Source organism: Mesocricetus auratus, unplaced genomic scaffold (genome assembly GCF_017639785.1).
Source record: "Mesocricetus auratus isolate SY011 unplaced genomic scaffold, BCM_Maur_2.0 Super-Scaffold_100022, whole genome shotgun sequence".
Taxonomy (NCBI): domain Eukaryota; kingdom Metazoa; phylum Chordata; class Mammalia; order Rodentia; family Cricetidae; genus Mesocricetus; species Mesocricetus auratus.
Genome location: NW_024429203.1, coordinates 8,412,738 through 8,426,283, shown reverse-complemented (window position 1 = coordinate 8,426,283; position 13,546 = coordinate 8,412,738). Strand labels below are relative to the sequence as shown.

Sequence of the window (13,546 nt, the reverse complement as noted above, 5' to 3'; positions counted from 1 at the left end):
ATAGAAATTGCAGAAGCTTTTAGTAGAGTCTTCTGGTGTGTGAATTTAATAGTGTTAGTATTCCTCTATGTCTGTCTTGCACGGGCGTGTGTGCGTGCGAGTACGTGTGAGTGCGTGTGTGTGTGTGAGTGTGTGTGTGTTCCTATGTTGTGTGAATGTGTATGGAGGCCACAGTATCCTCCCCCATTCTCTCTACTTTTTGAGGCAGGATCTTTAACTGTATCTAGAGTGTGTTGATTCAGCAGGAACTGGTCATTAAGTTCCAGGGATCCATCTTCTCTCCAGTGCTAGGATTACATGCCTGCATTTTATGTGGGTGCTGGGGATCTGAACTCAGAACCTCATGCTTGCATGGCAAGCACTTTACTCTCCGAGCCATTTCATCCTTTCTAAGCCCCCTCATAAATCTAAGCTTTGCAAAAAGCATGCATTCCATGAAGAGAAATACCTCACAGGCTAACGATTTCTAAGCCAGCTGAGAGGATAGACTTCGAGTATCAACACCCCTGAAGGAAAGACAGACCAAATTTCCCTACTGCATCCATTCCTAACAAATAGCAACACCCCAGATCACCAGCATTCATAGATCTGCTGAGGTTTCAGAATGTTGAGACTTAATGAAGATTAGAATGACAATTAAATCCAGGATCCCCAAAGGAGCTAGGGTTTTCAGTACTTACATAGGATAAAATGGTAACATTTAAAATGTGTACCCCTGGAGGGATGAGCTACTAGAAAATTAATTATCTTTTTTCTGCCTCTCTCCAAGCCTCTTTGTACCACTTATGGCAGTTTTGGAGACCCTCCCTCACTGATCACTTTCTTTTTGGAGCTTTGTCCTTAATTTCTAATGGTACAATTCAGTATCAGCAGTAAGAAAGAAACAAAACAAAACAATGCGTGTGCATGCACACACACATGCACGCACACACTAAAACAGAGAAATTTTTGCATGGATCCAGAGCAGAGAAACAAATAAGCATGGTTGGCGGTAGTGAAATCGGAATAGGCTGAGATGTGATTTTGTAATTGTATTGTTACAGAACAGTAAAGGCCATTGAGGAAAACCTCTGGACAAGGGACTAGAATCTCCAGCCTGGGTGGAGTTCTAACATGACAGTTGGGCTGCATCAATCACTTGTCCAAGAGGCCACCCCTAGGAAGGCAGGCTCTCCTTAAGCCATAGGAAAAAGAGAATAAATAGCCCTTTAATGAGATACTGTGTCCTTCCCAGAATCCTGCCCACCTCTAGTGCAGTAACTTTCTGCCATGTAGCTTCTTCCTAAGTCTGCCCACTTTTCCTTTTCTTTCTTCTATCTCTTTTCTTTGCATGCTTTCCTTAGCAATTCTGAGTTTGTCAACATTCTAGGCCTCTTTATTCCTTCTCTAAGGCTTCCTTGCCCTTCATTTAGCTGCCAGTCCACCATGTATCTGACCTCTATGCCAGCTTAAGTGGCATGGCCTTTCCCTTCTCCCCAACACTCTCCCCTCTGGACAGCAGTTGAAGTTTGCAGCATGTCTGCTCTGGGGGTCTTATTTCGTTCAAATTCCAAAAAAAATCATTAACTCCAATTTATGTCCATTCTTGATTTCCTTTTAAATGAGTAATAGCCCCAAGAGGGGACCCTTATTTCCCTGTATCAGTGTGGTTGTAGTTCAAGACCTAGCCCTATTCCTAGCTTACTGGGGACCATGGCAGTTTCCCAACCTCCTGAATTATGGTTACCTAGTTTGTAAATGGAGATAACAGTGAATGCACTGCTGCTTCATAGCGTTTGTTAGGAGGGTCAAATGAGACAGAGACTGTGAGCATCTTTAAACAGTACCAAATTAATGCGTGCAATCTGAAGCATCCCTATTATGACACACCTCTTAGCTTGTCACAGTCTAGCAATCTCCTCCAGGGAACAGTCTCCATCACTATCCACTGAAACTCATCAGACAGTGCCTGGCTTACTTCTCCTAACCTGTCTGCTTGGAGAGGCCTCAGGATTCCTTGTTCAGACACTGGTACAGTTGCTGAATCACCTCACAGATAAACACCCCCAGTGCCTGAGTGTCACGGTGTGCTAATTGACCGGACTGGAGATAAATAAGTCATGATTCTCCGTGTTCTCTAGGAACAGTTAGCCTCAGCAGCTCAGCCACTACCAAGCTAGTAAAGCCTTGACATGACAGAATCTCAGACTGGCATTAAGCTACAACTACTCTTTTGTGCTACCGCATCCAGGTGACGCTGTTCTTTCAGAATGCCACAACATTTTATCTCTGCAGTTACGGTCAAGGCCACTATCATTTCCCCAAATTCAAAAATATAGGTATTCTCATTTATTTCTTCCTCTGTCAAAGCATTAGGGATCAATTCTCACCATCGCCCCTAGACAACATCTCTTCCATGATTTTCCGTTTCTCCAGGCAGATCCACAGTCCAGGTTCATGACATTGATTTGGGTGCTGGATGCAACCTGTAGCCTTTCCTTGTCCCTCTGTGCCTCTCAACCCACTGCAGTACCTCTTTGACCAGGTTGCCAAGTGGATTTTCCTACCATGACCAACACGACCTAGAGCCACAATTCCTCATTACTCTGGGTTTCTTTTGCACTCCTTACACAGATGATATCCTTACACAGGCTTAGGTGGTGACATAAAATGAACTCCTCAGTGGCCAAGAAGTACCGGAGGGAATAATGGCTGAATTTAATGAAGGTGGCTTGGGTAAACAGGTAGACTTGGGAGCCAGTCCTATCTGACCCTTGGCAAGAGGTGTCCTCTACAATAGTCTACAAAGCATCAAGTACCAGGGCAGAGCATCTCTCAGGCCTGGACATTGCAGAAGAAAGCAAGCCAACAAACAAACAAGGTAGAGGCTTCATGGGATGCCCTCCTTTTTGCTAATGGCATCCAATTTGTAACAGTAATGAGACATTAATATTGTCAAATAGACAAAACATAAATAAATATTTTAAAAAGCACACAAGTCACATCTCGGAAATTTTTCAGTTTTTCTTATTGCAAAATCAATACCCATCAGCGGTTTGAAATTAAAGGCAAGATTAGGCCTCAGTTTTCTACATGCCTTATTGTATTCCAAAAGCTTTCTACTCAGTCAGATAAATCTTCTTTAAGAGGATTAGGAAACTTTCATTATCTTTATCTAACCTGAACTAACACCAAGTCTGAAAAATTAATCTATAGACTGGACAAAAGCCGGTGGCTGCTGGGAAGAGAGAGGACCTTGGCTTCTCTTTCACTGAGTAGTGATAGCAGCAAGATTGCTGTGTCTGTCCCCCTGAGGATTCCCGAGTTGCTCACCAGGATAGGCAGGAATGCCCTTGCCCAGCTCATGCTCCTGGCCTCTCACTTAATAGGAAATTCCATGTGTGGAATGTTCTGGTAACAGAGCATCCTTTATCCTCCAGCCACCTCTTGGCTTGTTTTTGTACTCCATAAGCTCCTAGGAGGCCAGAGCTACACAGAGTTGGACTTTGGATATAGAGAATGGGAGGAGCTGACTTCTAGGTTAGGAGAAACTGTTGCTCCTGTGCCTCAACTCCCACACTCTCTATGAGTGCTCCCCCCCCCCCCGACACCAGTTGACATTATAGGCTTCCACACCACACTCCAGGCATTACCCAATGAGCACTGTAGAGGCATCATCCCTGAAATCACTTCCTCTAAGCTCCATGTGATCTGTCTCAGTTCTCATATACTTGTTTTTGTCTCATTCTGTTGATATCAACAGGCTTGGTCCATGGCAGTTTCTTTTTCATTTCAATGCCACACCCTCCTGATGTGAAGACAACTGGGCTTTGAAGGCCATGGGGTTCCACTTTCAAGGCTGAGAATTAATGTTGTGGAATTAAGCACAAGTGGCAAACAGATATTGGGACATTCCAACACATCTTCAGTCCCTAATCTCACCCACTGTCTCCACTGTCCTTTGAGAAGTGATATGTCTGTGCCTTTATTACCAGAAAGCAACCAATCTTGAGTCTCCAAGCAGTGATCCTTAGCCAATCCTCTACTCTCTAGGTGGGACATGTATGTTGAAACCAGCAACATCTGTAAATCTCTATTTCATGACAGGCTGTTTTGAATCTCTGAAATCATATGGGTTAGAGAGAAGAACCAACAGATTGGATGGAAACCAGGCTCCAGCACTGTACCTTTCCAAAGAGCTGCTGAGAAGACAAATTATGACAGACCTATCTCTGGCCCAATACATCCACTGCAAAGTGTCCACAGAGGTAGGTGGAAACGAGATGGTAATGGCTGCTCTTTCCAGAAGAAAGAGTGGGCATCTGAAATGGTTTAAGTGATTGAGTGTGAAGAGACACAAACTCCCATCCTCTGTGGTCTATGAAACCAACTGAAATGAGTTATATCTAGTTTTGGAAAACAAAACAAACAAACAAACAAAAAACTCCTGGCTACAGAGGATGGTATACACATTTCACAATATAAAAGTACAAAGGAATTTACAAATTCTCTTGAGTCTGTGTCAGATAGAATCTGATAAACTAAAGTTTCCGAGTGCTCAGTGGATATCTCTAAGATATCAATTGGATGCTTGGAGAGAGGATAACTTAAGCTTCTCATTGGGTGGAGGAATAATGTACCATTGGGTGATGGAGTACCTCTGTTTTAAAGTTCATTCTTACCATAATAACATAACAATTTAAGCCACAGTGACAATTGGGATAGTTCAAAAACATCTATTTTTCTTGCTTGCCTCACCTTAACATTGTTATCAAATTCTTATGACTACTATCTGCAGGTCTTTTTAACTCAGTATTTTGTATCTGACATCTGAGATTATTTATTTGTAGTTAGTATAATCAAAATTAAAAACCATCAAAAATACATGTGATACTATGCTTGAGATAAAGAATTGACAATGATGGGAAAGCATCTTTCTGCTCCATTTAACTCTATGAATTCATTTCCAACATGGACCTGGAGGTGTCATTCTGACAGGGTTTCGCTTGGCGACACCATGGGGCTGTGAGGAAGTATAAACATAGCAGGGACACCAAAAAGGACCTGACCAGCTAGAACTCAGCATCATTTCTAGAACACACATGGCTGGCTTCACATCAATATCAGCCTTTTGTTATGAAACAAGAGAAATAAAGGCCTCTGTGATTAATACTGCATTGATCTGTGTTTGAATCCCACCCCAGCTTCAAATGCTAAGTCTCTTGAGAAAGTTCAGCCTTATATGCACACAAAAGCTTTCTGGTAAGAAAGAAGGGCCATAGAATTTTTTTAAAAAATGAAAAGCTTATAGAAGATTTGCAATTCTCAACTTTGTATCTCTATTCATAGGCAAAAAGACCAAGGTTACTCTCCTGGCATATCTCCTAAAGGAACATCAGCCCAAGTCCAGCTGTAACTTACCTTGCACTATGAGGTGGACCCGGGAGGTTTTGGGGTGATTGTCTGTCTGCACAGAGCAGGTGTATGGACCTTCATCATATACATCCACATTCTGGATCATGATGCTGTATTGGGTAGGCGTGTTGACCAAGATGATCACTCGAGGGTCTATGGACCACTTGTCATTCCCAGCATAGAGGATTGTGCTGCGGTTTAGCCAAGCCACCCTGGTGACCCGATCATCTATGGTACACCTGTGAGGGATACGGGGAGAGGGTAGAGAGGGGAGGAAGAAAAGAGGAGGGAAGAGTGAGGGAGAACGAGGGGGGAGGGAGAGAGGGAGGAAGGGAGGGAGGAGGGAGAAAAGGATGGAGGGGAGGAGGAAAGGAGGGAGGGAGGGGAGAGAAAGAGGTTACTCATGTGCTCAAGACAATCAATTATTAATGAACCTTTGTGAACACAAGGTAGAAGAGGCTTGAATCATCCAGAAGAAGCTATGATACAAAATCATTTCTCCTTGATTTAGGAACATATTATATGAATATCTTGCTTGCACACTGCTTTTCCCCTTACTTTACCCTCAGGCTTATATGAAAATTAGTTTATATTTCCTGAGCACATTTACCACATTGCTGTAGCAAAGACCCACGGGCACAAGGGACAGAAAGTAGATCAGTATTTCAAATAGGTCACAGATAATCCATGAGCAAATACTTAACTTGTAGTTAATCAAGACTTGAACTTATTTACCTCAGACCTCCCAGGTGCTGGTAATCTCCTTGTGCCCCTAAGCAGCACAAAGCCTACAAAGATGGGGAAAATTTACCTCAGAAAACCAGGACTTTCTCAGGCACTCCCAGCTACCTCTGAAGATTGCAGAGGAGGTAAGATTCTCAGCAGTGCTCTCCTCCTTTCTGTACCTCACCCCTCACCCCGTGACTGCAGTTTATAATCACAGAGAGCCCTTCAGCTCATCTTCCCAGCTATGACAGGCTGGGAATGCAAATGACAATTGCTTGCTGCTGTGTGTAACTTGCAGCTACCAATGCCCAAGGGAGAGAAAATGTGCCGGTAACTTGGGGCAAACATTGGCAGATGTGACTCATGACCTAAGAACCCGAGAAGAGATACAGAAAGACCTAGAATGCAGTATGAGAATGAATGTGCTCTGAGGGGCCAAAGATGAGCACATCCACAGATAAGAGATTGGAGAGGCAGAGCTGGTGTCTTGGCATGGACAAGAGACAGGTGAGTCTTAACTCCCAGGTAAGAACAAGGCTTCCTGCAGTTTGACTAGCACTGGGTGAGACACAGAGGTGGTCCAAGTGGGTTTAAGAGACAGATGGGCTCCTATGAACACTGGTTGGCAAAGAAGCAAAGCTCTGCAAAATTCAGAAGCCACAATAAATACAGGTAACAAAGAGCAGCTGAAGATGCTAACTTTAATTTTGAACAGTTTTGTAACCTTCAGCATTATCTGTAATCAGATTCATTTAAACTGCAGTTTCAAATGATTCACTTTTGGTCTATAGGAAATAATGCACTTTAAAATAAAACAGAGAATTTCTTTGGTGGTGGGGAGAGACAGTCTGTGTGTGTTCAGTGGAATTTTAACACTACTGCGATTGATAATCTTGATGATCTACCTACAAAATTCATGAACAAGCTTTCCTCTAAAAGTCATAAGTATATATTGTTCCTTTTTAAACTTGAGGTAATCCTTCCATTATATGTCCTCAGCAGGATGCATTTTATGCTTGAAAACATTTATTGATCACCTATCATATTTATCTGTATCAAAAATATATGGAGATTGAATTTCAAATTTCTTTTATGTCCTTTGGCTATAAAACTCTAAGTAATAATATTTGGTTTTAAAATGAGTTATCACCACAGATGTAAAATTGACAAAAACAATATAGATATCATCCACATTTTAAGTAATAATTAATAATAAAAAGTTAACTTGAACTGTAAATGCTTAATCACACGTGTAAGCCTGCTTTTTCAAACCACAAATTAAGAAATCATTTACTTCTATAATAAGATAACATTTAGGATCAATTCTATTCTGCTTTTGCTTTTAAAGAAACCTTGTTCATCTAAGCACAAAAATGGCAATGAAAATATCCTATACCAATGACACTGAATTCTGTGAATGCCTTTTAAGATATATGGCAAAAAAACTGTAAAGTAATATAGCTTCAAAAATTATTCTGATAATCACACAGCTAACAATTCAATTAGTTCCTCTTTCAATTTCTTTTAAAGCAATGAATTGAAAAAAAAATACCTGATTTGCAACCCAATACTACATTCACTCAGTTTCTCAGTACCCAGACAAAGTGTACTGATAACATCTCACCAGGGCTCATCCAATGGTTATTAATGGCATGCTATTATTTCCCTAGAAATATCTGGTTTAACTCTCTGTGCTCAAAAATACTATTTTCATGTGTTAAGTCATCATGCCCTCTCTGAAAAGCATCTTCTTATATTCTGGCTCAAGGGTGGAGGACTCAGTGTTGTGATGAATTTGCTATGGCTGTGAGAATGAGCCTTTTCTGCTTTACTACTGTAGGGTCCTTCCTTAAGGATAGGATGCTGTTGGTAAGACGGCATGATGGAGATAATGGAGAAAACACTGTCTCTTGAATGACTGTAACAGGTGCATACTAAGAAGAGAGGTGGTTCAACCATAGGTGATGGGCAATGTCCTTCTGTATGCTGTGAATATATGTTTCTCTTATTGGTTGATGAATAAAGCTATGTCAGCCAATGGACAAGTAGGATTTACCCAGGCGAGAAATCCAAACAGAGTCTGGGAGATGCCATGTGACTGCCAAAGAAGCAAGAGGTCTAGGTATCACTGGTAAACCAAGACCATGTGGAGTTATACAGATTAATAGAAATGGGTTAATAGTTAAGAGAGAGATAGCCAATAAGAAGCCTGAGCAATACGTCAAACAGTTTATAGTTAATACAAGCCTCCATGTGTTTTTTTGGTACTAAATGGCCGTGGTACCGTGTGGGACAGAAACTTCCATCAGCGCTTAGGTACCTTCTCAAGTAGAACAGATGGAGAGAATTAGATACCTTGAAATCTATTTCCTCCAAAACTGTTACTGTCTTCATATGGAGACTGAATATGCACATAGTGCCTGCAAATTACCAGAGCTGTATCACATAAGTGTGACTGATATTTATTAATACAAATCCACCCTTTCAGGGAAGAACACAATACAAGTATCTTTTCAAATAGGTAGTGCCCTAATTCGTCCTAATGAATATCCCTGACTTGTCTTACTTGCTCTTCAGCAGGGTCCCATCAGTGGATATGAAATACAAACAGAAATGAGTATCTGTGGAAAGTCAGAGAAAGCAGTTCTCAGAACCTATGAGCAACAGAAATTCCCTGGAATTATGGGGTAGGTGGAGGAGAGCAGCCTTCCGCATGATGGCTCTTGGCTCCTGGCTCCTGGCTTCCTCCTAGTGCCATATGACTCTGATCTGTGTGGTACTCTGAACATCAGGACAGAAACCCCAGGAAGGATTTGAACAGTGTGCTTAAGTAATCTTCAAAACCTGGGCTCTTTCCCTGCTATTTGAGGCACAGAGGGGAGCATGTTTGATGTCAAATAAGAGAGAACCAGTAGGCAAGGTGAGGAGGGTTAATGACAACTTTTTGATGTCTTGAAAACTCCTAGACATGTAAAATCTTTACAGTCCAAGCCAACCCTACCTAGTAGTGCTTGGTGGAACAGAACTTGTTACAGCTCAGTTGTAAAAAGACCCCTAAAAGTAGGACTCGCTGGCTGTTCCTCCAGGAGTACATGTGAGAACTTTTCATGCATTATACCCATTCCACATAACCACCTTTGAGAAACTATTTGCCAGATCCATAGTTCACAGGAAAGGAAATCAAAGTCAATTCACAGAGATATTCAATAATTAGTCTCAACAAAGATCTAGGCCAATGAAAGCAGTGAGTCATGGGCATCTTCCTAGGAAGATTTGAGAATACTTGGCCTAAAGCCTGAAACATTTGGCTGGCTGCACTTAATCACAGTTGTGCAACTCTACAGCACCTAATTTTTTTCATAAATGGCAAAATAATTTAAGAAGAAAGGAAAGCCATCTAGTATCACCTTTTATGTGTCCTTAAGTCACTTGCAGTATAAGGAAAGTAGGGAGAAATAAGAATCAGGCTGAGCCAAGAAATGCCCAAAAGGTACCTTGGGGACTGTATGGTAAATGTGGCTCTCCAACTCTACTGAATGTGAAACATTAAAGAGGATTGGTTTTTCTTAGTATTTTTTGTTTTTGGTTCTCATTTTCAGAGGTGAGACTGCAGTTCAGGCAAGCTTACACCTGAAAACACAAGTTTCTAGACTCAGTAAACATGAAAAACTCAGACCAGTACAGCCTTCTCCTTTTAGCTTCCAGCCAGGAAGGACCTGAGAATTTACCTTTGCCAAACTCCCCAACTTCTGCCCTGCAGAGTCTACCTTGAGAACTTCCTTCCTTGAGGAACTAGACAAGATGTTACTCTGAGCACACAGAAGGTGCTTTTGCTGGAAATATTACCTCCTCGTATAAGGCACAAGATGATTAAAAGTAAGTTGAAAAATTGGCATCCCTGTCTTCACTTTGGTTCTGACTCCTTTACTTTTGATCACATGGTTACTTCTACACAGAAGCATGCTCACTGCTCAGGTTGTGTCTGTGGAGAGACCATTGGCATCTACCCAACGTCTTTCCCATTCAAGGATGGAGAAACAGACAACAGGAGCTGAGCAATGCCAGCTTTTTACAATTTCCTGTTCCAGATTCCCAAAGGATCTTGAACTTCTCAGATACCTGTCCAAAAGCTGTAGTTACTTTAGGTCCCAGGAACAGCAAAGACCCCCAGGACAGCCCACCTCCCAGATAGGAACAATCACCTATGGTTTCCAGGCTGAACACTGGAGTGGTGGCAATCACTTCCTGAGAACCAGGCTGCCCCCTCAACCAGTAAGCATTTCTTCAGACCTCATTGCTGAACCAGACGGAGACAATGATGGACTGACCAGCATTCACAAAGACTTAATCCTGCTCAGTTATGAATCCTTCTAGCTCATCTCTTCCCACTTTAAGCCTAAATCCCATGCCAGGACCTGAAGGCAATTTCATGCCGCTGGACCCCTTTATCGGTGCCTCTCTCATGTACACTGATTAAATCCTGCCCCTCTGATTGTCACCATCACTTTTCTAACTAATTAGCTTACTGAGATGGGTAGGCAAGCATAGTCTGTTGGGGCTGCTGGGGCCGGATCTCTTATCTTGAGAGTTTCATTTATAACACGTGCTAATTTTTTTTGTCAAAAAACTCCATTTCCGAACATGTAAAATCTGAAAACTTTAACATTTTTATGTTCTTTAGTCTTGTTTTTTTAATTTTATATTTGGCCTCTGAGAATGCAAAAGTAAAACTGCCATCACTCAACTGATATTTAATGAGCACCTACTCTATATATATATATATATATATATATATATATATGACAATTTTCTTCAGCTCAGAATAGAGTGAAGAGACAAATTCCCTGTCTCATGAAGATGTATTTCATGTGAGACAAAGGAAACCTAGCGATATAAACAGATCAGTTCCAGAGACTGAAACATGGAGTAAAAGGAGCCATGGCGGGGGAAAGGAGGGAGTTGTGGGGGGATGTGCAGATCTGGGGGTGGCTGTGATGAAATGTTCAGCTGGAAGCTGAGCCAGGTGGTGAATAGTAATCACCCTCAGCCTGAGAGCAGGGGCATGTCTATCTAGAAACCATGTCCAAATTGAAAACGAGAGTCACATCTACACACAGAAATCTGCAGGATAGTGAGATATTCATGGACCTAGAGAACAAATCTTTTAAGCCAGACTAACAATGGATTCCTCCTGTATTAATAACTATAAATGCTAATGCTGGAAGCATTGGTGACCCGTGTTTGGGGGAATAGAGGTTTCACTAGAGAATGCCTTCATGTTCTCATGGTTATTATGGAAAGGGTACTTGATACTCTTGCCATGTTGAGGAGAAAGCCAGAAGGCACTGCTCAGGCTCTGATTCCAACTCATCATTGTAAATCTACATTCTCTTTGTAATGTAATGTTAATGCTGAGGATCTTTAAATTATTTGTCAAATTTACACAGTTGAACTTAAGCATTTAATGTTTCGTTTGTTGCACTGTAAATACCACACGCATGGGGACAATACTGGCACTGTTCATTCCGTGTCACATCACTTCCCACAGGTCACCTGGCAGCCAACAGGTTATTAGCATACTTATGATTTAAAATGCCAGACAGTGTTTCTCAGAGTAGCATCAAAAGAACATTCATAAGGTGGATACATATACATTAAATGCACACACACACACACATATATATGCATATATAAATATATTTGTATCTCTCTGTGATGTATGTAATGCAAACATACATACAGGGTCCCAGGAGTATTTCTGTGTATTTCTCAATCTAATTTTTCATTTATATTGTAATTGGGGAAAATGTAACCCATATATACTCTGGAAGTAGCAAGGTAACAATTAGATTTAAATATTCAGGTTTGTACCTGTGTCTATTATCACACTGCTACAGAGGGAAGTCCTTCTATTCTCTCAGGCTAATGAGAAAAATACAGAGGTGACTTATGGGGTCATTGAAGCATTCCTGCCAAGAAAAGCTCAATGAGACCAAGTGTGCTGTGTAATGAAGGTTCTCTAGGCTTGGGATGGGGGAGACTTAGACATCACATTGTATAGGCTAAATTGAAAAGTAGTGGCCTATGGCTGGCAGTGCCATGGTCCAAGATGCAACTTGGGATGTTATTTTAATAAAATTTCATCTGTTTCATTAACTGAATATTGCAAATCCCAATTTTGGTATTTATATGTGCATATAACTTATGTTTTAAGAATTTAGAGTCATGTAATGGAATATGCTCAAGGCATTTATATCTAGTTTTATGATTCTATATAAACTTGTTTTAAAATAATGTTACCACTGGGAAACTATGAAAATCGTTTTTCTATTCTTGGTCTCGACTTTAATGCAATCTTCTATAGAACCTTCAATTTAAGGAAAGTGGGTAGAGGCAATGTGTTACATGTGAAGGTCCCAAATACACTTCTCTGGATTTATCTCATTCACAAGCCTTCCAATATTAGCTTGGTGCTTGTTTGTTTGTCTTGAAATTTACTTTTTTCATTAATTGAGAGATAAGTGGCTTTCTGTTAAGAAGACTCTTACTGTCCCAAACCTTTCTACATTTCTTGATATAATACCTCAAAATATGTTAATAATGCCAACTGGCAAAACATGAAGATGATCCTGCTTTAGAGAAGAGTAATAATAAATGACTTTTCAGAGTACAGGCAAGCCCACATATAACACCTTTAAATCAACTCCCAAGGCACTCTAAATTGCAAAAGATGTTCTCTTGGGAAGCTTTAACTTCTCTGTTATTTCTTGAGTCACAAATAGAGCCAACAACAAGACCCTAAATTATGTAAGGGAAAATTTTTATGATTCAGACAGTCAGAAATTGAACAGCTGTAATGACTCTGCTCGAGCTAATATTTGTGATAAGATATTGGCTGAAATAACCTGAGAGCCTCAGCAGATGAATGGGGAGGAAGATTCAACCCCAAAACATGGCAACAGTGCGCCAGGTTTGAAAGACTGGCTTGCACATGCATCAAAAATGTCTTTTACCGTGGAAAGTAGTATCTGTCTAACAACAGCTGAACATGTGTGTGTAGAAGGGGAAGGATGTATCCAGGGGGAATGTATACAAATGCATGCAGAATACAGCCTGGGAACCAGAATACAAGCAAGAAAATGAACACAGCATCATGTGACTGCCATAATACACCAGAAGATAATGGCATGCTGTGATTTCTACTGTGACCAGCGACATGCGAGTTGCTCCTGTGTCCTAGTATGCACCAACATAGTGGGGAATCTACCTGAAAACCCAGTATACTTCCACATTCCATAGAATGACAATGTGTTGAGGACTAGTTGCTCTATGAGTAGCCTGACTGTCCGCACAGGAAATATAGCTATGAATAAGACGAAGCAGGATCACGTCTCCTTTTGTTCTACTCTATTAGCATATGCATAGA

The 13,546-nt window shown here is 41.1% G+C and overlaps 1 protein-coding gene across 6 annotated transcripts in view; it reads right to left on the bottom strand.

Annotated features, from left to right (window-relative positions):
- Opcml (opioid binding protein/cell adhesion molecule like) overlaps positions 1-13,546 on the bottom strand; it is a 1,121,214-nt gene that overhangs the window by 240,943 nt on the left and 866,725 nt on the right. For all 6 annotated transcript variants that reach the window (XM_021232088.2, XM_021232087.2, XM_021232086.2 and 3 more), the window contains one exon: positions 5,401-5,633. In XM_021232088.2, coding sequence (XP_021087747.1) covers positions 5,401-5,633 — 233 coding nt within the window. The remainder of the gene's footprint in view (positions 1-5,400; positions 5,634-13,546) is intronic.